The sequence below is a fragment of the Lissotriton vulgaris genome, chromosome 4_1, assembly GCF_964263255.1.
Source record: "Lissotriton vulgaris chromosome 4_1, aLisVul1.2, whole genome shotgun sequence".
Lineage (NCBI taxonomy): Eukaryota > Metazoa > Chordata > Amphibia > Caudata > Salamandridae > Lissotriton > Lissotriton vulgaris.
The window spans coordinates 1,106,454,459-1,106,478,935 of record NC_141691.1 but is presented as its reverse complement, the minus strand read 5'-3'; the positions used below and the strand labels follow the sequence as shown (position 1 = coordinate 1,106,478,935).

The following is a 24,477-nucleotide window of genomic DNA, read 5'->3' as shown; positions in this document are numbered from 1 at the left end:
CAAATAAACCCGCCACCCAGAAAGGCGGGGGGAGTACACTACACCCCCCTTTCTGCCCCCCAAACCAAAAGAACTAGGCTTCTGTTGAACGCTCTTGAAATATAAAACACCTGGAAAGCACCTCCCTGACTTCCAACAAGTACAAATCCATCCCCATCCGAGACAAATGGACCCTGTCGCCCCTGAAAAATTCCACAGAATCAAAACGAATGTCCCTGTGAGACACCCTACCAAAACCCAGGCCCCTGCAGAATCAACTCCATCCACAAAATGTGGCAACCAGGCCACTGCTGCTTCATCGCTCTAAGCAAGACTACACCTTTAACCCCACAGAGATCATTCTCTCCTAAATGGACTAACAAAACATCCAGGCACTGACCCCCCACCAGCCACCTATTCAAAGCCGGAATAAGTTCTTTCCACAACATTCCCCCTTTACCTCTCCAAACAATGTTAAATAAACGTGCATTAAAACCCAACATTTTTCCAAAGTAGCAGTCGCCTACTTGAACATGGGCCCATTTGACAAATGAATGTCCCACAATCCAAATGGTCAACTCCTGGGAGCGAGGGCCCACTACCGAACCTGAAACAAGAAAGAACAAAGTGAACTTTATGAAGAACACTTGGCCTGGAGTTGTCTGGCGGTTAATGCCTTCTGGGAGGAAGTTTTTGAGGCTCTGCAACAGATGACTGAGACAAGACTCGACGATACCCCACTCATGGCTCTACTGGGCTATGTCCTGCCTGTGCCTCCAGCGTCTCCGAAATATATAGCATTGGCGTTATTAATGGCTAAGAGACGAGTGGCGTGCCGATGGGGTAGGGGCAGAGCGCCCAAATTTAAGGAGTGGCTAGCCGACATGACCTATTGGCAAGAACAATTGTCCAACTATGCTGAACTGTTGCCTTCTTCCTCTCGGCCGCGTGACATTTGGTCACCTCTGACAACATATCTATCGGCCAGAACAACAGATACTGATGCAGAATGCCTGGCCGGCTCCCCCCCCCTTTATTTTCATAAGGACCCACCCCCTCCCCCTGTACATGACCCACCGGTACTATAATCATTACTCAACACACACAGCTTAGGCTAGGCACCCGCGACCTTACGGACTCCCAGGGTTGATGTTAGCTATTGAACCCCTGCTCGTGAATGTGCTCTCATGCTATTGTGCCCATTTTTCCCTGTGCCCACCCCTGTTCCTCCTCACTACTTGTGTGTTCTTCCTTGAGTGACCTCACTCGGGTATTAGATTGCATACTTTGATTGTGAAGAGTGCAGTGCATATTTCACCCGCAGACTGTAAATGTAGGACCTTTAATAGTTACTGTTTAACTAATACCTATTACATCTTAATGATCCTTCACTGATTCACTGACGCGGCCGGCCCGTAGTGGTTGTAGGCGACATGCTGTGTACCGTACTGCTTGCTACTCTTAATTATTATGACTTATCCTATTCAACGGAAGCCGGCCACCCCTGTGGATGTAGGCTGAGACCTGTGTTTGTTCTGTTACTTATAATAAAAAAAAATCTAAAAAAAAAAAAGAACTTTATGAAGAAGAAGGTGACGCAAGCGCAGGAACCGCTGGGCTCCTTACATAACGCTGGAAACAGTTGGAAGACCACCGCCCCAGCCGCATGATGTTTCCCGCAGACCACCCTGTTATATGCCTCTGTCGCTGCCCCAATCCTAAAGAAATGCGTCCCAAACTGAGAACTATCCAAACCAATATGACACAATGCCTTACGCAGCACCATGCGCAGCTGATAGTCCGTCACCTGCCCCCACCGGCATGCCGAAAAACCCCTTCCGCAGGAACTTCCCCAGACAGGGACCTCCATCGCTTGGCCCAATATAAAGGACAAGTCTCCGCTGGTAAATTTGCCTCCAACCACACGCCTTTGCCAACACCCCTCTGATCCGTTTTTGCCTGAAACAGCCAAATGTGAATCCACGTCCCCGCAAAGCAAACGTCCTGCCAAGCAACCCCTGCTCTTCCCCTGGACCCCTACAGCTCAGAAACCCTAAATGCTCCAAAAAACATCCAAACCATTAACGTGGAAAACAAAGAAGTCTCAAACTCATCAGTGCAAATCACAGGTAATGCCACTAACAAATGGGCTAAAATCTGCCAGGAAAGCGGTTTCCGAGACACTACAGCCCGCCCTCGCTCCCTAGACCACCCTTCCAACATCCTCTTTCCTAATTCCCCTGCTGACGGGGAGTAGCCACAGAAAAACTTTCCCATAAAGGAAATACCTGCCAGCTTGACCGCAATGGCAACTCTCGACAAACCTTTATCCATGAGATCAAGGATGAACTTTATCACATCTTCAGACCTTCTCCACAACTCATCTCGCCGACAAGCACCTGACTCAATGAACTCCCTCCACGCAAGCGATATGCAGCCCGTGTAGAAGCCGATAAAGAACCTACCACCAACTGTATGACCCGACGTTGCCGACACAACACAGATGTACCGGTATTGGGGTAGGTGTCCTGTCCGCCTCCGCAGCCAGCCCCTGGAATCTCTCCCACTGCGAACGAGACAAAGCATCCGCAATGTCATTGTCCACACCCGGGATGTGCAGTGCCCTGAAAGCGATATCATGTCTAAGGCAACCCAGCACAAAAACACGCAATACCTTCAAAATCTGCTCATCCCTTGCTGACTGTCTATTGATGATCCCAACCACTGCCAAATTGTCAATCCTGAACAAGACTTTCTTATGCGCCAGTTCTGCGCCCCACAACGTCAGTGCTACAAGTACTGGAAAAAGCTCCAAAAAGGCAATGCTCCGAACACCAGTTCTCCACTGACACGGCCACTACTCCGCACACCACTTTCCCTGCCAGTACCCACCAAAACCCTCACTGCCTGCAGCATCCGAAAAAATGTGGACGTCCCACTGAAAATCGTCCTCTCTGACCAAAGGTATACCATTGAATGAGTGTAAAAAGGCTGTCCACATTCTCGGATCCTCTTTCACTCCAGCTCCCAAACGAACTCGATGATGAGGTAAATGGTGCCCTGACAAAGCACGCCCCAGTCTCCTACAAAAGGTCCTCCCCGCCCTGACCACCCTACAGGCGAAATTGAGGTGAACCAACAAAACTTGAATTTCTCTCACTGTTACTTTGCCTCTCCTGAGCATGCCTTCCAACATCTTTTCTTTTTTATCTGCCGGCAAACGTGCCTGCATCTGAACTGAGTCGATTTCAATGTCCAAAAATGACATGGTCGTAAACGGGCCCATTGTTTTTTCCGGTGCCAGTGGCACCTCCAGCTCTCCCATAAGCTCATGGAACGTGTCCAGTGCAACCTGGCACTCCGCAGAGCCTGGGGAACCTACAAAAAAGAAATCGTCCAAATAATGTGTCACCATTGTGTGGCCAGATTGACTTGTAAAATACCACTGTAGAAAAGTGCTAAAACACTCGAACAAAGCACAGGAGACTGAACAGCACATCGGCAACGCTTTATCCACATACCACTTTCCACCAAACTGAATTCCCAAAAGTCACCAATCATCAGGATGTACAGGTAGCAAACGAAATGCCGACTTAATGTCGCATTTCGCCATTTCAGCAGTTGCGCCCGCGGTCACAACTAGTGACATAGCTACGTCAACTGAAGAATACGACACGGAGGCTGCCTTGTCATCGATAAAATCATTGACAGAAGACCCCTCCGGCCATGATAGGTGTTGAATCAACCTATACTGTCCCGCCTCTTTTTTGGGAACCACCCCAATGGGGGAAACAATCAAGTAATCTAAGGGCCAATCTAGATGCAGTGCGTCCATTGGGGGCGTTGGGGCGTTGCTAAGCATGGGCGGAAAATCCGTTTCGCTCGCGGATTTTGCGGATTTTCGGTAAATTCGCAATCCGCGAGATCCGCGAATCTCCCGCAAAATCCGCAAATCCGCGAGCAGCGGATTTTATGGCTTGCTCGCACTGTTCGCGTGAGTTCGCGGCTTGCCAGTACAACTTCGCACCCCGCGAGTAAGTGCTAAATTGCAGAAATACGATCCTAGCAAAACTGAAACTACTTACCAGGTTCAAAAGTTCAGGCTCATCATTAGTAGCCATTTCCTGTAGTGCTTCCTGAGGGGCCCCTCCAGAGTTCAGTTGCCAGTTGCAACTATTATGTGACCCTGCTCTGAACCTCAGAATAGTTACACATATGCCACAAAGGTCCTGAATTACAGCTAAGGGAGACAAGCAGGAGCCAGGCTGGAAGTTAAAATCCATTAATCAGCCCCTAATTCATTATTGTCAGTTGGGGCAGGGCAGGTGTTGTAACTAATTTTGCAACAATGAAAGCACTTAGCAAGTGCAAAAGATCACTAATCAGGAAGCACTAAGGAAGCAGGTGCCAGCTAAAAAAATATTCTGTGACACATTAATCAGCCCCAAATTAATTCAGGTCACTTGAGGCAGGGAAGGTGTGCTTTGCCGAAAATAATGTACACTGGACAACCAGAGGGTGTGGTGATGAAACAGAGGGTGGCATGGGTGGGCCAGAGGGTGGCATGAGTAGTCAGAGAGTGGCAGTGGTGACAGAGAGCGGCAGTGATGAAGAAGAGTGTCCCAAACAGGCTGGACACGTAGAAACAACAAGTTCGCAAAACTTGCGACCCGACAGGTAAGTTCGCAAATTGCGAAATTGTAAAAACCCTCGCGAACTGGCAGAAACACGCGCGAACACAAAAAAAAAAAAAATCGCGGGAATTCGCGGATTTTGCGGATTGCGAGTTCGCAAATCCGCAAAATTCGCGAACGCGAGATTCGCAAAATTCGCCCATGCTTAGGCGTTGCCCCACTAACTGGCATGGCCGCATTCTTCCTCATACCGTCCTGACTCGAAATCGGCGTTCAGGAGTCAGGACGCTGAAGGGGGTGGGGCAGCACTCACTGCAGGGTTGCGTTTGATATTTCTGTTTGACTGACAGGCAGCAGCAGTCGGGCAGGTCCAGTGCGCATGTTTGGGTTTGGGCTGTTAATTTTTCTACCCAGCCCTAACATGCGCACTATAGCCTGCATTGCTCTCCATTAGGAAAGCGAGCGAGGGCGAGGGTTGCTAATGGCCAGTGGCCGCAGCCCCCGGTCACATATGGGCGGGGACAGTCCCTGCTCAAGCCAATCCTGGCGCTGCTGGAGCAGCATCTGGCTTGGCTGAGAGAGGGGTTGCAAGCAGTCACTACGAAGGCGCCAACCCGGACTTCGGCCCAGGAGCACACTGCGCGGACGACCACGTTAGGTAAGTTTTCAAGGTTTCATTATTTAACTTTATTTGTAATCCCTGGCCCCCCCACCCCTGTGCGACTCCCCCCCCCCCCCGCGACTCACACCCCTGCGACTCACAATCGCCCCCCCCCACGACACCACCCCCTCCCCCGCGAATTGTGTTGGTTTATTTTGCTAACTGAAAAGCTAGCATTTCTAAACTTCTGTAAGGAATAGCTCCGGTTTTGTGTATAAAGGTTATTTTATAAAATGTCGATAGTTGTTTAAATTGACATGAAAGGAGTACTTGCTGCTGTTCTTAAATTTGAGAAAGCGGGCCAACACCTCTCGAAGTTCTCGGTATGGGTGCAGTACATTTTAAGCCCTCGTTCTACGCGGGCTGGTATCCCGGATTACTGTGCCTTAACCGCATGCGCGCTAGCGGAATTCCGCTCGCACGCTGGGTTTTGCGAAAACGCATGTTACGTGACGAGCTGGGCTCGTCATCAGCGTGCGAGCGGGCTACGCCATGACGAGCCCAGCTCGTCATCAGCGTCGAAGGGGTTAACATCAAGCTGCTCACGCGGAAGGCTTTAATGACTGATTACTTTAAATGTGGAATGAGTGAGGCTCCATTCATAGGAAGACACCGTGAAGGCAAGTGAAGCTTGGCAGAAACTCGTGTGGGTTGAAATAAAGGCCTTTCAAAATATGCTGGTACCACCGCATCCGCGATTATTGCAAGCCGTGACTGCCTTTATTTAGAATAAAGTGCACGAGTGAGCCTTGTTCACTGATAAGGAGCACCTGTTTAATAGTACAACGGAGCGTCGTGGGCCGAAGTGACTGATGCACACGGTCACTGGTGAAGAAGTGCCTGATAAACATACATGTGACGCTAATGTCGTGCCTGATATGCACATGATCACTGATGATAACATTTCTGACACACAGAGATTAAGTGCATGCCTGCATGGTACACACATGCCAAGGATGATAAATGCCTTCTACACTTGTGTTTAATGGTGATGAGGTGCCTGATATGCACACGCACACTCATGTTTATTTGTGACGAAATCTCTTATGTACACACCATTAATTGTGAAGAAGTGCATTATACACACGTTTATTAGCAAATAAAAACATGAAACATACCTGTTATATGCAGTTGAAGTACTCGATAGACATGTTACATTTTAATGAAGTGCTTAAGGCACACTTGTTTAATTGTCCTGAAGGCCTGTTGTGAAGGGCCGGATTCACACTTGCTTATGACGAAGGGTTGGATTCGTTGATAGTACTTTAAGCTCGCATAAAGCCTTGATTAACCAATTACACCTTCCATGTCGGATTTATTTGTAGATGGACTGTAGTGGAGCAGTGTATTTTTGTCCATATGTGCCATTCTTTCTTTTTCAAATACTCTGAATTTTTTTTCTTTTTTTTCCCCTTGTCTACAAATTGTTTCTGATCATGAACAGTAAGGCATTGCTTTTGTACCGTTCCTCCTGCTAACACAATTAGTAAAAGCGACCACACTATGGAATATTTTACACATGCACAAATGTTAGAAAGCATGTTCGATTTTTAATTGTGTTCCACTGAAATATTCATTGAGAGAAATCCGGGTACAATCATGATCGCTACATTTATTTTATTGGTTTAGTTTGCCTGGAATCACACATGTATTTTTGAACAATGCTTTCTTGCTCAGTGAATTAATGTGAATTAAAACGGGGGTCCCTTGTGAAATTCAAAATTTGGAAACCTTAATGACCAATAACATGTTATGTGGCGTGGTATGGGGAATACTGGGTGCGTAACTCTGAGCACAATTTTACTAGGGGGGAATGTACCTAGTAAAATTTAGTGCATTTTGAGCAGAGGTTGTGGGCAAACGCGCTGCCTAGCCCCCACCTCACCGCTCCTACAGCACAGGGAGAGCATGGAACACTCTGCATGCCGTTTAACAACCCCCCCCCCCCCCCCTCAAAACCCCAGATACCCTCCTCGCCCATGTCCCTGGCCTGCAGTAATCCCCCACTTCCATTTACCACCTGCTGAATGGAGGTAGCAGGGAGCAGAAATGGTCTGTTATTCAGCCTGGAATGGGGATCCCCATGCTGCATTTGACCCAGTGAAGCAGGTCTGCGTGTTATTAGCCATTCCAGGCAGAATAACTTGTAACTGGACTGTATGGAGTTGCAGTTACTGCAGGAGTCGGCGATCCCAGACCCAGAAATTGCAGCACCCCTGCACAGTGCAACTCGTAATTGGGCCATAAACGAGAATAGTCTGAGCAGTGAATCTAAAAGACCATCATTTGAGAAAATGCGGGGTGAGATCGAAACCAGCCAGTCTGATGCTTGAAGCTGTAAATGGCGCTTCTGTATGACTTCACAACTTAGCTGAAATTCAATAATGTAACTGCTCAAAACAATATATATATTTTAGGACTTGATGCCCATCAGTGAAGGACCAGATAAATCTACTTAATATATACATACATAATTCATCTGATTTTAAGTCTGGTGCTTTAAGGTTTTTAGTTGATTTCCAGCATTGGGGAAAGCGTCTTTTCAAGGATTTTTTGCTTGTAGTTATCTGAGCAGGTAATAGTGTTGTTGTGCTGATTTATGGAGGCAATATGCTGACTGGAATACATTTTGAGTTGTTGCTGGAAGGAAGCTGTTCCATCACACTATGTCACTCTGGGACTTTTTGCATGGCGTGGCATGCAAAAAAATAGATTTAACCAAGATCTGTGACTGGGGGTGAATGTTTGATTTGTTCCGCATGAAGACTGAAGGTGGGGAGCTGGTTTCTGGCATGTTAAACATGTAATACTTCCCTGTGTTTGGTTTCCAGTTCCCTGGGCGAGGCAGGTATGCCCGTTAAACATGTGGGTGCTGCTGAGCTCATGTCCTGGGCTGGAAACCTTATGTTCAAGGCTATTTTTCAGCACTTTATTCCTTTTTCATGTTTTTCACATTTCCATATTGCCTCTTGGAGTCTTTGTACAGCACTGTGGCTAATAAATAAATGCTCCCTTTGATATTACTCAGCAATGCATTGTATCTCGAACTCGGAGCTCTGTGGTTATGCTGAATAGGCAGCTACCTATGTTATATGACATCTCTTAATGTAATATCTGCACTTTCACAATTGCTATATTAACCTTCTTTCTTTCTCAAATTTGCTGGAAAATGCACCATTTGTCCACCCTTTTTTCAAAACTTTCTCGGGGGAAAGTCCCCCGAACCCCCCTTAGGTTGTTAAGCTCGCTTGCTCGCTGCGGTGCAGTATGACAATAATTTTACGGCTCACCACTTTCAAATGTCACCAGCCGCCACCGGGCCAATCATCAAAAGGACCTGCAATCCGACCCTCTCGCACTTCTTTGTCCAACTTCTCCTGCACTACTGACGGATGCTCAAGGGCTGATTTCACATTTTTTGCCCACCTCCTCTGTCGTGGCCCATTGTACCCCAAACAAAAACCCTCAGTAAACCCTTTCAACAATGTGTTCCTCGCCTCCAAGTCCTCATAGTCCCTCAAACCCACTGCAAGAGCCCACAGTTTAACTGGCGTAAGAGCTCTTTGGCCCAGCCCCCGGAGCCCCTTTGCCTCCCCTACTACTCTGTGACGGCTGTGATGGCCCTGGAATACTAACATTGGGCTGTTGCCACTGTTGACCTCCCTGTGGCCTAAGACCCCAGCATTTAAACAAGGGGTGTTTCCTACCACACTGAGAGCACTCATGTCTGAACTTACAATACTCCCTTGTGCAAGATCCCTTATTGAACTCTCAGCAGGCCTCTGAACCTGACGCGGCTGTAGCATTCCCCACTCCTCCCCGGGTGGGCTTCCCCTGAAAGGGCCGGTACACTACAGGCAGACCACTCGCAGTGAAAATGGTCTTCCCCCCGCTGGAGCCCCCATGGTATGCTGCCAAAGATCTGCATCCAACTCACCCCACTTAGCATCCGGATCCCAAGCCATGCGGGCCCAGAGCGCCTCAGAGACGTAGGAATCCAAGGAAAAGCACTGGAATGGATCACCTCGTTCCTCACCGGAAGAACACAGAGAGTCCGCCTCCCACCATTCAAGTCAGAGGCCTCTGAAGTCATCTGCGGCGTGCCACAAGGATCTTCACTCAGCCCCACCTTCTTCAACGTATACATGAGCCCCCTTGCGGCCATCGCTCGCCAACACAATCTCAACATCATCTCCTACGCGGATGACACTCAACTGATCCTATCACTCACCAAAGACCCTAACACTGCCAAAACCAACTTACACGAAGGAATGAAAGAAGTAGCCGAGTGGATGAAGCACAGCCGTCTGAAACTGAACTCAGACAAAACAGAAGTCCTCATCTTAGGCACCTCCCCCTCCGCATGGGATGACTCTTGGTGGCCAGAAGCCCTTGGAAAAGCCCCCACCCCGACGGACCACGCACGGAACCTGGGCGTCATCCTGGACTCCTCACTCTCGATGACCAGACAAGTCAACGCCGTTTCATCATCTTGCTTCAACATTCTCCGCATGCTCAAAAAAACATTTCGCTGGAAAAATGGTCACCCACGCTCTGGTCACGAGCCGCCTGGACTACGGAAACACACTATACGCCGGTACCACCGCAAAACTCCAGAAAAAACTCCAACGCATCCAGAACGCTTCAGCCAGGCTCATACTAGACATCCCGCGTAAAGAACACATCTCTGGTCACCTGAAAAACCTCCACTGGCTCCCCGTAAGTAAGAGGATTACTTTCCGCCTCCTAACCCACGCACACAAAGCACTTTACGAACTTGGGCCCGAATGCCTCAACACACGATTGTCCTTCTACACCCCCTCCCGTCAGCTGCGATCCTCCAACCAAGCCCTTGCCACTGTACCTCGCATCAACAAAACCACCATGGGAGGTAGATCCTTCTCCTACTTGGCAGCTAAACCTGGAACTCACTTCCCACTCACCTTCGCCTTACTCAGAACCACCTAGCATTCAGAAAGCAACTTAAAACTTGGATATTCGACAAGTAATTCCCCACCCTTCCTATAGCGCCTTGAGACCCTATGGGTATGTAGCGCGCTATATAAATCTCTTGACTTGACTTGACTTGACTTGACTCATAGCACTGAGCCCATGCATAACCACTGCCTGTAATCTGCGCCTTCCTAATAACATCCATGTATTTAAAGATTGCCAGGCAGCGCTCCGGGAACTTCTCACAATATACACTAGCATAAATCAAGAACGCTGCTGTCCAGTTTTCAATCGTTAAGGGGACTTTAGGACTCTTGGCCAATTCATACTCCTCCTCCTTTGACCCTTCTTTGGACCGAACTTCCCCGTGTAACAGTTTTAAAATCTCAACATACTCCCCTTTCCATATGCGTTCTTTAGTAGCTAGCATCAAATGCGCACCTAACGGTTTCGTCACCCCCATGTAAGGTAGCTTTTTAAACTTTAACTCTTTACTGTGCGAGGGTTCTTTAACCGGTACCTCCGGTTCAGTATTCGTACCACTCTCCACTTTGGTCCCCGAAGGAACATCCATACCTGTTCCAACACTTTGATCTCGCACATATGTACCTTTTTGGAGCTTACCACCCAGCTCCCCAACACATCTTCACCCCCTGTCCCCACTGACACCATTTTTGGTCTGGCCTGTGGGACGATGCTCTCACTTGGGTTTAGCAAGGCTGCCCGACCGGGCGCTGATTTCCATGCCATATGTTCCACGTGGTCCACCTTCCGAGGAGCCCTCACCTCGGGGCAGCGCTCTCTTCCGGCGTCCAAAGACACTGCCCTCCTGGGCCGCACCACCACCGGTGCCTGTAAAAAACTAGAAGACGCATTAGAAGGCCCCCCCCCCCACATCGCCTCTCTACTCCCCTTCTTCAGGGCTATCTTCATCATAATCCAAAATCACCTCGTCCTCTATCTGTAGAGGATCTTGTGCAAAACCAACACTGCGACCTTTAGTAGAACCTATAGTAGATACACCAGCCCTAATAGCCCCTGATAGTCCGCTGGGCGGGGGTGCCGACTTTACCCGCCGGTACTCCCCACTGCTTTGGTTGTCGTTGTTACTCCTATCCGGCGGTCCTCCAGACCACCGCGTCCTGCTTGATGTTGGGGCCAGCGAGGTCGCGCGTGACCTTCTTGCGGTGGCCCCGGGATACCCCGCCGATACGGAATGTGCTGCGCCGGGCTCCACCTTCTCTTCTCCTCGGCGAACTTGGGCCAAACTTTGCCCTACTGAGTCTGCCTTTTCACGATGCTCTCTAACCTGTGGAGAAATAATTTGGACTGGAGTGCTGGGAGCACCTAAAAAGCCAACTGACCTACCGACCTGACTACCCAAACGAGAATCACCAAACAAAACCACATCCTCATGCCCTTCAAACTGTGAACTCACCTTACCTACCCTTGAGCAGCAAGGGGGGGAGGGGCAGTCTTCACTTCATCACTGCTCCATTCTAACCCTTCCTGCGCCCTTGGCGTCGAAGGCGTCAAGTGGTGAGCCTGCACCTGCTCCTCTCCCGCCACCCCCAACAGGTCCCACCTCCCAGTCTCCGGGCCTACCTGAAGCACTGGACCCTCTACCGGGGGCCCCCCCATGAAGGGAACCCGAAGGAAACCCGCGTAACCACCAGACTCCACACCCCTCACGCCTTCCGACCAAGATGGGAAAACATCCAGCCCTTCCCAATCGTGCCCCCCAACTGATGGCTCAGTGCCCACCTCCAAAACCCTCCCATAGATATCATCACCTGCCAAACCACCCTTGTCCTGCTCCCCGACCAAACTCAAAGGCTAAAACTCCCCCCACCCCAAGACCTGAGCCCACTCCCCCTCCCCCACGGAACTGCCCTCCCCTGCGCCACCTGCGCCCCTATCTGAGGGGGAAGGAGAAAAAAAAAGGAGCTAACAACTTCTCTAGCTGTGTCCCCTTGCAACACCCCCCCCCCCCAAAGCACGAGCGCTGCGCATAGAACTAAGGGAGCCTGCACAAGAGGAAGGCCTAACTTCCGCAGCCCACTCACCTTCACCCCTCCCACCTGTCTCAAGAAGTAACGGCTGCCTGGCCCGAACAGACGAAAAATTCAAGCTCTCATCCCCCACCTCAAAATCCCCTCCCGACACAGGCACCACCACCCCCCCACAAACAAACTCGATTGAGGGCCCTGAGTCACTGAACCCTCAGCCTCCAAAGGCGGCCTGGCCAAACTGCGCCGACGGAAGAGAGAAAGAGCGCTCCTTGCCCCCCCCCTCCCCCACGCTTAGCCTTACGCGCAGGGGCAGACGAACCACGCAGCCCGGGCCCTACCGCGGGACCCGTCGACAACACTACCGACCCGGCTCCGCTCTCCGGCACCACACTGCTCCCCCATTACATGACCGACACTCACCTCCAAAGTGGAGCCTTCTGACACGGACAGCACCCGCAATACCGGCACCACTTTTCTAGAGCGCGGGCAGCCCCGCTCCACCACTGGGGCCATTCTTTGGCGCTTGGGCGACGTACAGACAGCGACGGCTGCCGCCACGCCTGCTGAAGCCTGCCGCGCGGGGCGCGGAGGCCCGGTCATGTCACCAATCACCATGTCCATCCGACCCGCCTCGCTCAAAAGTCTGAGAGCTTCAAGCACTTGCACGTCTTCCGCTGCCATAACTCTTAAACTAAAGCACTGAACAAGAACTACCAAAATACTAACTCCAAAATCCTCCTCAAAAAAATTTCCCTAACCAAAGCTCCCAGCCACCAGGTCACCAAAGACAAAATGGTGGCGGGAGAGGAGTGCCCAAAGGATTTATAACTTGGGCTGCATTTGGGCTACAAAAAGCAAGCCCAAATACAAAATGGATGAAATGCTCACCTAAGCCCCGCTCCCCCGGCCCTCCCAAACAGCCGGGGGGGACTCCCTGCGGTCACCCACCCCCCAAGCCCCCCATAACTTGCAATAGAATTCTAAATAGTAATGCAGTCCGAAAATGTTGAATCATAATTTCTTGGGAAACTTGCTGTTTAGCTTGAACCTAGTTATTGCACGGTCGCCTTCATCAATTTACTTACGTATATACTATTCTTACAAACTGCACTGTCACTTTAACACTGCTGAAAAAAAAATGTTGAAAAAAATGGTACAAAAACAGTCAGATGACTTGCTTACGTGTCATGTGATCAAGTTTCCCTGAAGCCGAAATGCTTAATGGCCGACAGAGCTTGGGGAAAATAAACCAGATTCTGTGCACCAAGTTGTGGTCCGTGCTCCATTTGTTTAGGAATTGCAGCAGCTGTGCAGTGGAGTTTCCAGGATAATATTTTGTCTCTACCACAGGGTTTACAATATATGTCTTACTATATAGCCTTTGGGGGGGCACTGCTTCCGTATGTTATCCATGTTGGACAACAGGATGGAGGGGCAGATTCCTTTCTTGGGACACTGGGTGGGCAATTATTTATGGGATGGGGAGGGGGGTGGGCATCATTTGGTGATCGATAAGTGCTTCATCGAAAACTTTTCACATTGGGGGTGTAAAAGACGGAGGGGTCAGATTAAAATTATAGATAAAAGCGAAACAAAATGGGGCTTTGCGGGGGTGGCCGACCGGAGGGAGGCTCGCCCCCCTTGGGGAGCTTTGGGGCCCCGGGAGAGGGGAGGGGGGGTTGACTGGCAGGAGACCGGGCCAGGCTGTTTTGGGCGGGTTGGGCTGCTTGGGCGGTATTTGGGCTGGATTTGGGTCCTTGGGCTTGTGGGGGTACTTAACCGGCCATGTCAGGTCACTGTCCACCATTTTAGGGACAGTGACACGGCAGCCGGTGTTTAGGCAGGGGCGATTTTGGTTTGTTAGGTGTGCTTGGCTGTGGAATTGCCTCGCTCGGTTTTAGTGGATTTGCGTCGCGGAGTTGCTCGCTCCTCCCCCCCCCTTTCCTGCCCCCTCGCTCTTGTCACCTGGGTTGAGGTGCTCCGGTATTTGGCATGGGCCCGGGACACCCATCGGCGGGTCAAGGGTCTATGGCCGAGCCTCCTGCGGGAGGCGGGAGATGAACTCTGTGACTGACGGACGGGCCCCTGTGCGATCCATCACGTCCTCGGGTGAGTGTCGGAGATGCCACACAGGGGAGGTGGGGAGGGGGGAACGGGTTTGTGTGGCGGGAATGGCCGCCGGACACTATCACGCTCTCCCTCTGTTACGGCCTACTTCACAGTTGAGACTTATGAAGCATTCCCGCTTAGGCAAGGGGAAGCACGACCCGTGTGGGCACCCTGGGCCAGAGGAGGGATGGTCCACCTCTGCGGTACGTTTTGGGTCCACATTAGCGCCCTGGTTCTATGAAGCTGTTTGTTCCCAAAAAATAAATAAATAATTGAAGGCATAAGGTAACTGAGCGCTATACCGCAACACTATGGTTCCCCAGGGGAGGGACTTTACTGGTCGGTCTGTCCCGGTCATCAGTGTACAACCTGGTCAAGTTCAGCACTTAGTAGAATACACGCCATCTACAGCTGCAGACTTAGACCGGCACTGGGGGTAATGTGAGCCTTGGTTTCAGGCCCTCAGCGTTTCTCTTTTAAGGGCCGCAGCATATGATTATTTTGATGCTGTCCGCAAGCTTGTGAACGTGCGCAGAGGCTATTTTGTTTGCCTAACAGCGGGAGGTGTAAAGTTGAGAAAGAGTTAATTACATTTTATTGTGAATTGAATAACAGGGCATATAATGCCTTTCCTTTCACAGTCTATGTCCCCAGCTAGATTGTCACATAATTCTCGTTACTTTTCTTTCCCTGTCTACAATTTGAGGGAAGCTTGGTTTGTAAACAACAATATCCATTCAACATCAGCGATTTGGCAAAAGACCTACCCTGACACTGTACCAGCGCCTTTGAAGCTCTGTAAAAGTGACGAGAAAAATGCAGAATTTCAGGACTTCTTTATATTATGCCGACCCGACAATGAACTCTCCTGACCCATCAGTGGGTCGCGAACCAACGTTGGGACTCACTGGCTTGAACGAACTTCGAATGTAGCTTGTAGTTATGTCTTTCACCGCCCTGTGTGCATAGGGTATATGTATTTATTTTGTGCTTAGACCGGTTTTCCCTAACACGTGCTGTTTTTGCGATATTTCTTTGCGTATGGGTTGCTGCCAGTACATACGGTGGGGCACCAGTGCTGGGGGGGGTTTCAGTTTGACGGTTTTGTCAGTTGGTCAACGCCCTTTTCATGGGGTGCTCAGTTCAGGTGCGTAGTGCGAAAGATTCAGTTCCGTCCTGCAGTGGGTTTTTTCCTGGCGCACAGGCTCAGAGGGAGTGACGCATTACCTGGATGATTTCTTCCTGGTGGGTTGGCCCGGTTCAACGGACTGCCAGAGGCAGCTGGACGGTTACGGACCTCATGGGCTACCGGGTGTCTCCTTGGTGCCGGAGAAGAATCATGACCCAGCACGGTGCGGTCCTTTCTTGATATAGAGCTCGACTCAGCGGCCATGGAAACACGCCTACCGGGCGATGTGTGGACGGTGGTGGGGACACTGGCGGGAGACACAGGGACAGGCGGACAGTGACGGGGGGTGGTGCAGGGGCTAGTGGGGCCATCTGACTTTCGCATGCCGCTGGGTGCGGGCGGAGCGGACGGTCGCCGGTGACTGGGGCTGGCGTGGTTGGGGTTTTGAGCTTCCGCCGCGTTAGGTACGCCGGACAGCGGGAATGAATGAACACTTGCGCATGTGCTTGGTTTCCTGGGGTGCTTCATTGGGGGCAAACCAGAGGGTACAGGGGTAGCTCACAGGGGCTAAGAGTGCTTGGCAGAAAATGGGGGACGTCAAGAGGTGCCCAGAGGCGGCGGTTTCGGCCTTTACGGGGCGGGGCGACGGTGCGCAGCGCGAGGGCCGGCTCACTGGCAGGCGGGGGGGGGGGGTGTAGTGCCTTTTCGGAGTGTGCCCTTTGGGAGGGGCGTTACGGTATGAGCGCAGGAAGTGGCGCACCCGCGGGTATTGTTCCAGGTGGTCTAGGTGGGGGGAGTGCAGGTGGTGCACGGGCTGTCGGCGAGGTTGTCGCAGGTACAGTTGTTGCGCGTTTGCCTTTGGGCGTGCAGGAGACATGACATACGGTTTCGGGCCCGGCAGGTGCCGGGGGTGGACAATGAGGTCGCGGACGCTTGGTTGGGTGCATTGTGGTGGAGGTTCCGTGGGCTAGCCTGGGCGGCGGACGAGGTCGTAACGCCGGTGCCAGATGGGGGAGTCAACCCGTGGGGGCGAGGGCACGAGGGAGGTGGAAGTGCTGGACGGTGGAGGGGCCGGTGAGAGGACGGCGGCTCAAGGTGATGGGGTCCTACGGCACGCCCTATGTTGGAAGGGTGAGGACCATAAGAGTAGGGGCGCACTTATGTCAGGATGAGGGGGGTAGGCATGGAGTGCCAAAAAGGATAAATGAATAAATACAAATGTGTGGCCCGCTGCTTACATGTGTGTCTTTGCAGGTGCTGTGGCGGGGGCCAAAAAATGCAGTGGCTAAGAGCGCGTCCATGGTGGGCCGTTCTTGGTTCAGGAATCTCGCTTTGGAGTTCATCAACCAGTTGGGTCTTGGTCATTGGCGGGGTACGGGGGGTAGGCGCTGGCACCAAGTGGTGCAGGCATTGTGCACAGTGGGACGGGGCGAGTTGCCCTGCAGGGCTGGTCATACTTTGTTCAAAGTGCGGAGGGAGCTGAAGGGGGAGGGCACAGGACCCTCAATTTGGGAAAATTGGCCAGTTGTTACGTGTCTGTGGCAGGGACCAGGGGGTAGGCGCTGGTACGAGTATGGCTGGCATGGAACAAAGTTGTGCGGGGGGGAGAATCTTGCCCTGCGGGTGGTCAACCTTTTTTAAGTAAGAATGGAGGGGGTGGTAGAGGACAGGCACGAGGACTTCAATCTGTAGCTGTTCGAGCAGTTGTGGGCGTCAATGGTAGGTACGGGGGTAGGCGCTGGCACGAGTGAGTACCAGCATTGCACGAGGTGTGCGGGGGGGGAGTTTGCCTTTCTGGCTGGTCTTGCATCTGGGGGGGAGCGGAGTTGGTACAGTGTCAGAGGATAGCTCTGGTGAAACGGTTGGCATGGGACTGACGGGAGACGTGGGAGTAGTGGCGGGGTGCTAGGTCCTTTGGCGGAGTTTGTCCCTAGGCATGGCTGGAGGGGGCAGAGGGGGCAGTGGCCCTTGGCAGGACAAGAAGGACTGTTGGTATAGGAAGGGGGAGGTTCATTAGATGTACGTTTTGGGGTAGGCCGGAACACTCAAAGTTGGGATATGGCCCAGTGTTTTCTTTAAGGAGGCCGGTGTCCAGTGGTCATGGTATGTGATGAAATTATATGATGAGCTGACGTGGGCAGCGGACTGGGCTATGGGGTGGGTAGGTATCTTGGGGGCGGGTCCTAAGGGGGGGTCGAAAGCTGTAGTGGGCTTTCGAGTGGCACTTTTTCCTAGTGTAGGGGGGAAGGGGTCAGGATATGAGTACTGAGGAGTTCCTGGACTGAGGGGGGGGGAGTGTACATATGACAAGTATATAACAGTTAGCCAGGCATTGTGCAGTTTGCAAATTATGTGTATGTTGTTCTACGGGGGGAACCATTTTAGGGGTGGGGGTGGGGGGTTGTCAGGTAATGCATATTTAGTTAGGCCTAGTTTTGTACGGCACAGGCCAAGGGCTTTGGGCATGTTAGGATGCACCTGCTTCCAATAAAGCGGCCTTTGTCACACTTTAAATTGGTCTCCGGTTGGTTTGTACCCCCCCCCCCTCTCCTGATGGGCCCCAATGGGGCTTTGCGGGGGGTGGCCGACCGGAGGGAGGCTCGTCCCCCCGGGGAGCTTTGGGGCCCCGGGAGAGGGGAGGGGGGGTTGACTGGCAGGAGACCGGGCCAGGCTGTTTTGGGCGGGTTGGGCTGGTTGGGGCGGTATTTGGGCTGGATTTGGGTCCTTGGGCTTGTGGGGGTATTAACCGGCCATGTCAGGTCACTGTCCACCATTTTAGGGACAGTGACACGGCAGCAGGTGTTTAGGCAGGGGCGATTTTGCCCACCCACCCTTCCTATATCGCAGCACTTTGGGGGAGTGTTTTTGGTTTGTTATGGCCCTGCTTTTGGCGGGTGATAACGGGGTAGCGGGTCCTGGGGGAAGGGGTAACTGTTGGGTGTTTTTCTTGGGAGCAGGTGTGTCCGAGGGCAGGTGGTAAGATTGGGTTTCATGTCGCTGGAACAGGTGCTGGTTGGATGGTTGCTTTAATGGCGCTTTTTCCTAGTCTAGGGGGGAAGGGGTCAGGATATGAGGACTGAGGTGTTCCTGGACTAAGGGGGAGAGAGTGTACATATGACAAATATATAACAGTTAGCCAGGCATGGTGCAGTTTGCAAATTATGTGTATGTTGTTCTTCGGGGGGAACCATTTTAGGGGTGAGGGTGGGGGGTTGTCAGGTAATGCATATTTAGTTAGGCCTAGTTTTGTACGGCATAGGCCAGGGCTTTGGGCATGTTAGGATGCACCTGCTTCCAATAAAGCGGCCTTTGTCACACTTTAAATTGGTCTCCGGTTGTGTACACCCCCCCCCTCTCCTGATGGGCCCCAAAGTTATAACTGTTATTCTTGTAAGTATTGTACTCTGATTTCTTATCAGAGAATGTTCCAAAATCTCATGGTCTCATTTTTAGCTCCTAAATTTTTTTGGGGGGGACTGTAATTTATGTATGTATCGATGGGGCAAGGAAATATATTAGCTGGAATGTTTCCGTCTTAAATTCAGCTATTAAACGTCAATTGGTCTGCACCCTCTTTTGAAATACCAAAGTGGGCTCCCAAACGCTGGGTGCGCCCTAGGGACACTTTATGTAGTCCGGCCCCTCGACTCGCACAGACAGGGCATGGAGTTGCAAAAATGTGTATAAAAAGTCATTGAGAATGTGCGAAAAGAGCCAGGGAGGATCAAAGATGGCAGGATCTTAAAGATGCCTTTTCTGCTAGGGGTTCCACTAAGTTCTGGGCACTGCTTTCCAAAGCAGGACACTTGGCTGCCAAGGAAGCAAACAACTATGTTTCCCCTCTATAATGCTTTGACCATTTCAAAAACCCTTACTACGATTACTCTGTATGTTCTGATGAGAGCACACTTTCGCTTCTTTCTTCATTGTGCAACAACAAGGCTTTATTTGATATGTTTGATATATTAGGTTCCCTTAAATCGATCTAAATTAGTAGGTCGACCAGCCCTGATGGTATCCCAGCGGATATCTTTCTTTATGATGTAAAGGCCTGATCAAAGTATATTATTTTTCTTGCCAATGCTATTGCTATAGGAGCCCTGATTACCCCCAGTGGATTGCAGACGCTCCTGAATTACTTTGGTGAGTTTTGTTGTATCACTGCACAGACAACGCTGATGTTTTTCAGTCTGCAAAAAAAACATTTAAATGAGGCTTGGTGTCCGCAGGAGTGCCTTTAGAGAGAATTGATTATTTTCCTTACCTAGGCATTACCCTGGCGGCTTCCTTGTCTTTGAAGCCTCACAGTTGCAAGGCCGTGATTCAGCTTAGACAGCCAGCAGGTGTTATTGCCAAAGAACATCAAGCCTCTTCCAGCAAACCAATAGCACACGCCCTTCAGATTTATGAGGCACAGGCCGTAGGCTCTGCCCTTTACGGGTCAGAGTTGTGGGGCTTCGACAACATTGATGGCCTAATTAAATCAGAGAACAGATTTCTAAGAACTATTTTCCGCTTGCCACCCAGCACACCCCTGCATCCATTGACCTTGGATATGAGCGTAAAACAGGTAGCGGGTAAATGTAGATCACTCCCACTGCTGTTTTGGAAACGCCTGTGGTCTACTCCTGAGTTGGCTCATTTCACCATTGCACTGCCGGACGTAATTAAGGTAGACCATTTCCATTAGATCAGTTGGCTTAATCAAAGCGGTCTTTTGCTTCCTTAGGATTAATTGATTTATGGGAACATCCTCATGAGTGCCCTTTCCTTATAAAGAAACCTTGAAAAGGCTATACTGGGAAAAACGTTGTCTGATGAGGCTCACAAAGTTGCTGGTACTACCCTGTCTAGTGATGTTCTTGATTTTAAATTATCTTGTGATTACGAGCAGTTTTGGGACATTATTGCAGTACTGTCAGTTAGAAAACTGTATTTCCAATTCGGAGTAGGAACCCTTCCATTAAAACAGTTTACTGCAAATGGACAGTCACAAAATCTTCGGGCTGCCCAGCGTATAATTCCTGAAAGGAACATGTAGTCCATGTTTTTTTTGTGTGCCCTGCGTATACCTGTGCACCTGCTTATTGGCTCCTGCGTATATATAAAAAGTTAGGCACAAGAAGCCATAGTACTGCCCTTCATAGACTTAAAACTGGCTCTCGGCCATCATTTGCTTGTTCTGTCGCTACATGTTTGGCTCCTATGTGGTTGGTGCGTCGGAGAGCTCTATCTGTACATCTATGATTGCTCCCTACTGTCTACTTGATTTTTGCTTTGTACTTCTCTTCTTGTGCTAGTGTTGTGCTTTGGTACTTTTAAAACGTCTTTATATGAATTGTGCTTTAACCTTTTAAACTACTCAACGTTGTTTAGTTATTGATATTTGAATTCATGCTGCATTTTGCGCATACTTTTATAAATTTTTGACAGGCGAAAAAAAGTTATTTTGAATTTGAGCTAAAACATGTTACCAACTACCACAAACAACCCATTTAAACAAGTTATTTTGGATCTGAGGTCTGGTTAACAGTTGCGTTATATCGATGTTGGACCTATACACCCAACAAAAGCAAAAAACGTGGACTGTTTTTTTTTTTTCTTCAAACTATATAACACAAGTTCACTTGTCAGGATTTATTGTTTGAATTTGATAAAACGTAGAATCATGGTCCCATGAATAATATTTATATTTTTCTTTTCTTTATGATAGGTCTGGCAGTGTGGAGGTACACTTGAAATTCACCCATGTTCACATGTAGGTCATGTGTTTCCAAAGAAAGCTCCATATGCCAGGCCAAACTTTCTTCAAAACACTGCACGGGCTGCTGAAGTTTGGATGGATGATTACAAGGAGCATTTCTACAACCGAAATCCTCCTGCAAGGAAGGTAGGCTGGTCCATTAATTGCCTAGTTATGTAGTTTGAAGTGTTATTGAGATTCATTTATCTTCTGAAGAGGTGTGAAGTGATAATTACGCACTTATATAGCGCACGACTACCCGGAGGCATCTCAGCGCTTGTACGAATACCACAGAGGAACCCTTCCTGGCCTTTCCCTGTAAGGAGCCCACTCCTGGGCACCCCCAAGGTGAAGTCGGGCATCCTCAGCATTGTTGGGGCCGTTGTAGAGATTAAGCAAGCTATTGCCCAGAGTTGCAGAGTGAGACTCCATGATTGGAATAGGCACCAAGGCGAGAATTATCAGGTCCGAGGAAATTGAGCCCGAGACCCTCCGAGGCGGCAATTAAACCCTGGTCCCAGCCAGACTACTGCATCAGGGTCTGCCGCTCTAACCATTGAGCCACACTTCTCTACTGAAGTGTGATTACCACCATCATAGTAGGATAGTAGGAGCAGGACAGTTCAGTAATGAAAATTATCAATTGCTGGGGCGTGGCTTGGATGCCGAGGAGGTAGGCAGCGTGAGCCCTTAGCTCCGCGCCCGATCCCGAATATCATCCTGATTATCCGCGCGAATTCCAGTGAAAATTGGATAATCTGCAGTCTAAAGACGTCACGGAGGCTGCGGCTTTCAGAGAGGACGACTTGGAGCTGTTCCTCGTCCTGAAAGTCGACTTTGAAGGCCAGCACCGGGTGTGATGCCGTCGATCTAAGATGGCGCCCTGAGGCCTCGACAAAACAGCGACAGGGGTACGAGGCCTGTCTCTCCTGCTGATCCGACACTCGCAGTGATTACTAGGCTGGAGGGCCCCTCCTGACCTTTTCGGCAGGCACAGGTGATCTTTCTTCGCTCTGGTGTGAGCTACTGGGACACACGACTACAATTACGCTTGCAGAGGAAGTCCCAAAATGGAGGCAGCTTTGTGACGGCGGTCCCGATTACCAGAGCGTGATCTGGCACCCTGAGACACCGCTGCAGCAGAGGACCCCCGGGAACTGAACCAACTAGTGCGATCAGAGCAGAGTCCAGTGCTCTACGGGTATCCTAGATCACTGATCCTATTGCCCGAGGGGTTATCCAGTGGCGGGGCTCTGCAGTGCAGAGACAGCGAGGGGGACAAAGGGGCCCTAGGGGCCGGTGCCGGCCGCAGCCAAGATGGTGAAACCGAAAGGGAAGGGGGACGGAGCGGCTGAATCAGAGATGGTGGATGGAGCGGATCGCGACCAATCTGCTCTCCAGCGCATGCAGGACCGTATACTAGAAGCCATCGCGACCACGAAAGATGCCCTGCAGCAGGACATCGCCCAGGTGGCGACGGGCTTGGGTCTCCTGAAAGCGGATCATGACAAACTTAAAGACAAAGTCAAGTCTATGGAGATCACTATTCAGGAATTGGCCCCGGACCACGCAGCGGTGAAGGCTCAGATGGCGGACGCTCTAGACAGGCTGAAGGTGTTGGAGAGGAGGGCTGAGGATGCGGAAAATAGGAGTAGACGTAATAATGTTCGCCTCGTGGGCCTACTGGAAAAAATTGAGGGCGATGACATGGTGGGCTACCTCGATAATTGGCTACGCACTGAGGTGGCGCCAGAGGGACTATCTCCTTTCTTTTCCCTGGATCGAGCCCACAGGGTTCCGGCTCGGCCTCCGGCCCCGGGCCTGCCGCCTCGCCCGGTGGTGATCAAGCTGCTCCACTACAGGGATCGGGACTGGCTACTACAGAGGGCGAGGGAAGTAGGACCCTTTCAAGTTGACAACAACAGAGTCACCATGTTCCCGGACTACACTTTTGAAACCCAAAAACTCAGGGCCAACTTCTTGTCCCTCAAGCGTGAGCTCCGTGGGGAGGGCATAAAGTACTCCCTTCTCTTCCCAGCGAAGCTGAGAGTGGTGGTGGACGACAAGTCGCTTTTTTTCACTACCTCGGCGGACGCTTGGGCCTGGTGGGAAACATACAAAGCTGGAACGGACGGTGCTAAGGCCAGGGCGGAGGAGGCTAGAGAGACACAGCCGATCAGGAAGTCGCAACGGATTCGTAAAAATCGCCGGAGAACTGGAAAACCATCCGTGTCACAGATGGAGACAGAGAGAAAGGCGGCCCTACAGGCGGTGGTGGACCTCTCTGGCACGACCAGAAGCCAGTCCGGGAAGGGCACGGACTCTGATGAGCAGGGCACGGGATCGGAGACTGGACTCTCGTAATATGGAGGAGCCAAGGGCCCTATTGTCACGCCTCAGACGTCTGGGGAGATAGTCGAAGCATGAACCACTGGACTTGAGGAGCGGCCTGTTGGTCAGACTCAGGGGCGCTGTGCCCGTGTGCGCAGTTTACTACTGTGTGGGACTTCGTGAGTCTGTTATGGGGGGATCATGGGGCGGGATATGCGGGATTGATTTGCTTTAACGTACCATCTCGGCATCGGTCCGCACCCTACTGGCCCCTACGGTCATCGCAGTGGAGACTGCGAATATTAGTGCCTTTCTTTGAGGGGATAGTTGGTTGTGATAGTTTGGATGGGTTCACTTCCAATTGCGGGGGGGCCTGTCCTGGGGGGGTGGGAACCGAGAGTAGTTGGGGACGCTCAGGTTGTTTTCGGGGGGCTGAGGGGTTCACTTGTTTGGAGTGGGAGGGGGGGGGCAGCGCGTTGTTGGCGAAAGCGCATGGTCGATGGCTCTTATTGTTCTGTCTGTGGGTGCGAGAGGATATGGCTAATACGGGGGCTTTGAAATGTGTGACCTGGAATGTGCGGGGTCACTAAAACGGTGGTGGACCCAGAGGGTAGATTTGTGGCTGTAGAGGGGAGACTCAGGGGCCGGGTGGTGTCTCTCTGCAGTGCATATGCCCCAAATGTAGATTTGCCCGCTTTCCTGACAGCACTTTCGGGCAAACTGGCGAGTTATTTGGCAGGGCCGATGCTCATGGGGGGGGATTTTAACTCGGTGGTGGATACTGCTTTGGATAGGTCTCATCCCCCACTGCACGCCTCCCCAGTACACAGGGTAGCGAAGCGCCGATTGGATTGGCAGGAGAGCTGGGACCTGGGGGACGCCTGGAGAGTACTACACCCCACCACGAGGGACTACTCCTTTCATTC

The 24,477-nt window shown here is 51.0% G+C and overlaps 1 protein-coding gene across 1 annotated transcript in view; it reads left to right on the top strand.

Annotated features, from left to right (window-relative positions):
- Nucleotides 1–24,477, top strand: part of GALNT4 (polypeptide N-acetylgalactosaminyltransferase 4) — a 983,977-nt gene that overhangs the window by 788,688 nt on the left and 170,812 nt on the right. The window contains exon 8 of the mRNA XM_086965331.1: nucleotides 21,191–21,367. Coding sequence (XP_086821457.1) covers nucleotides 21,191–21,367 — 177 coding nt within the window. The remainder of the gene's footprint in view (nucleotides 1–21,190; nucleotides 21,368–24,477) is intronic.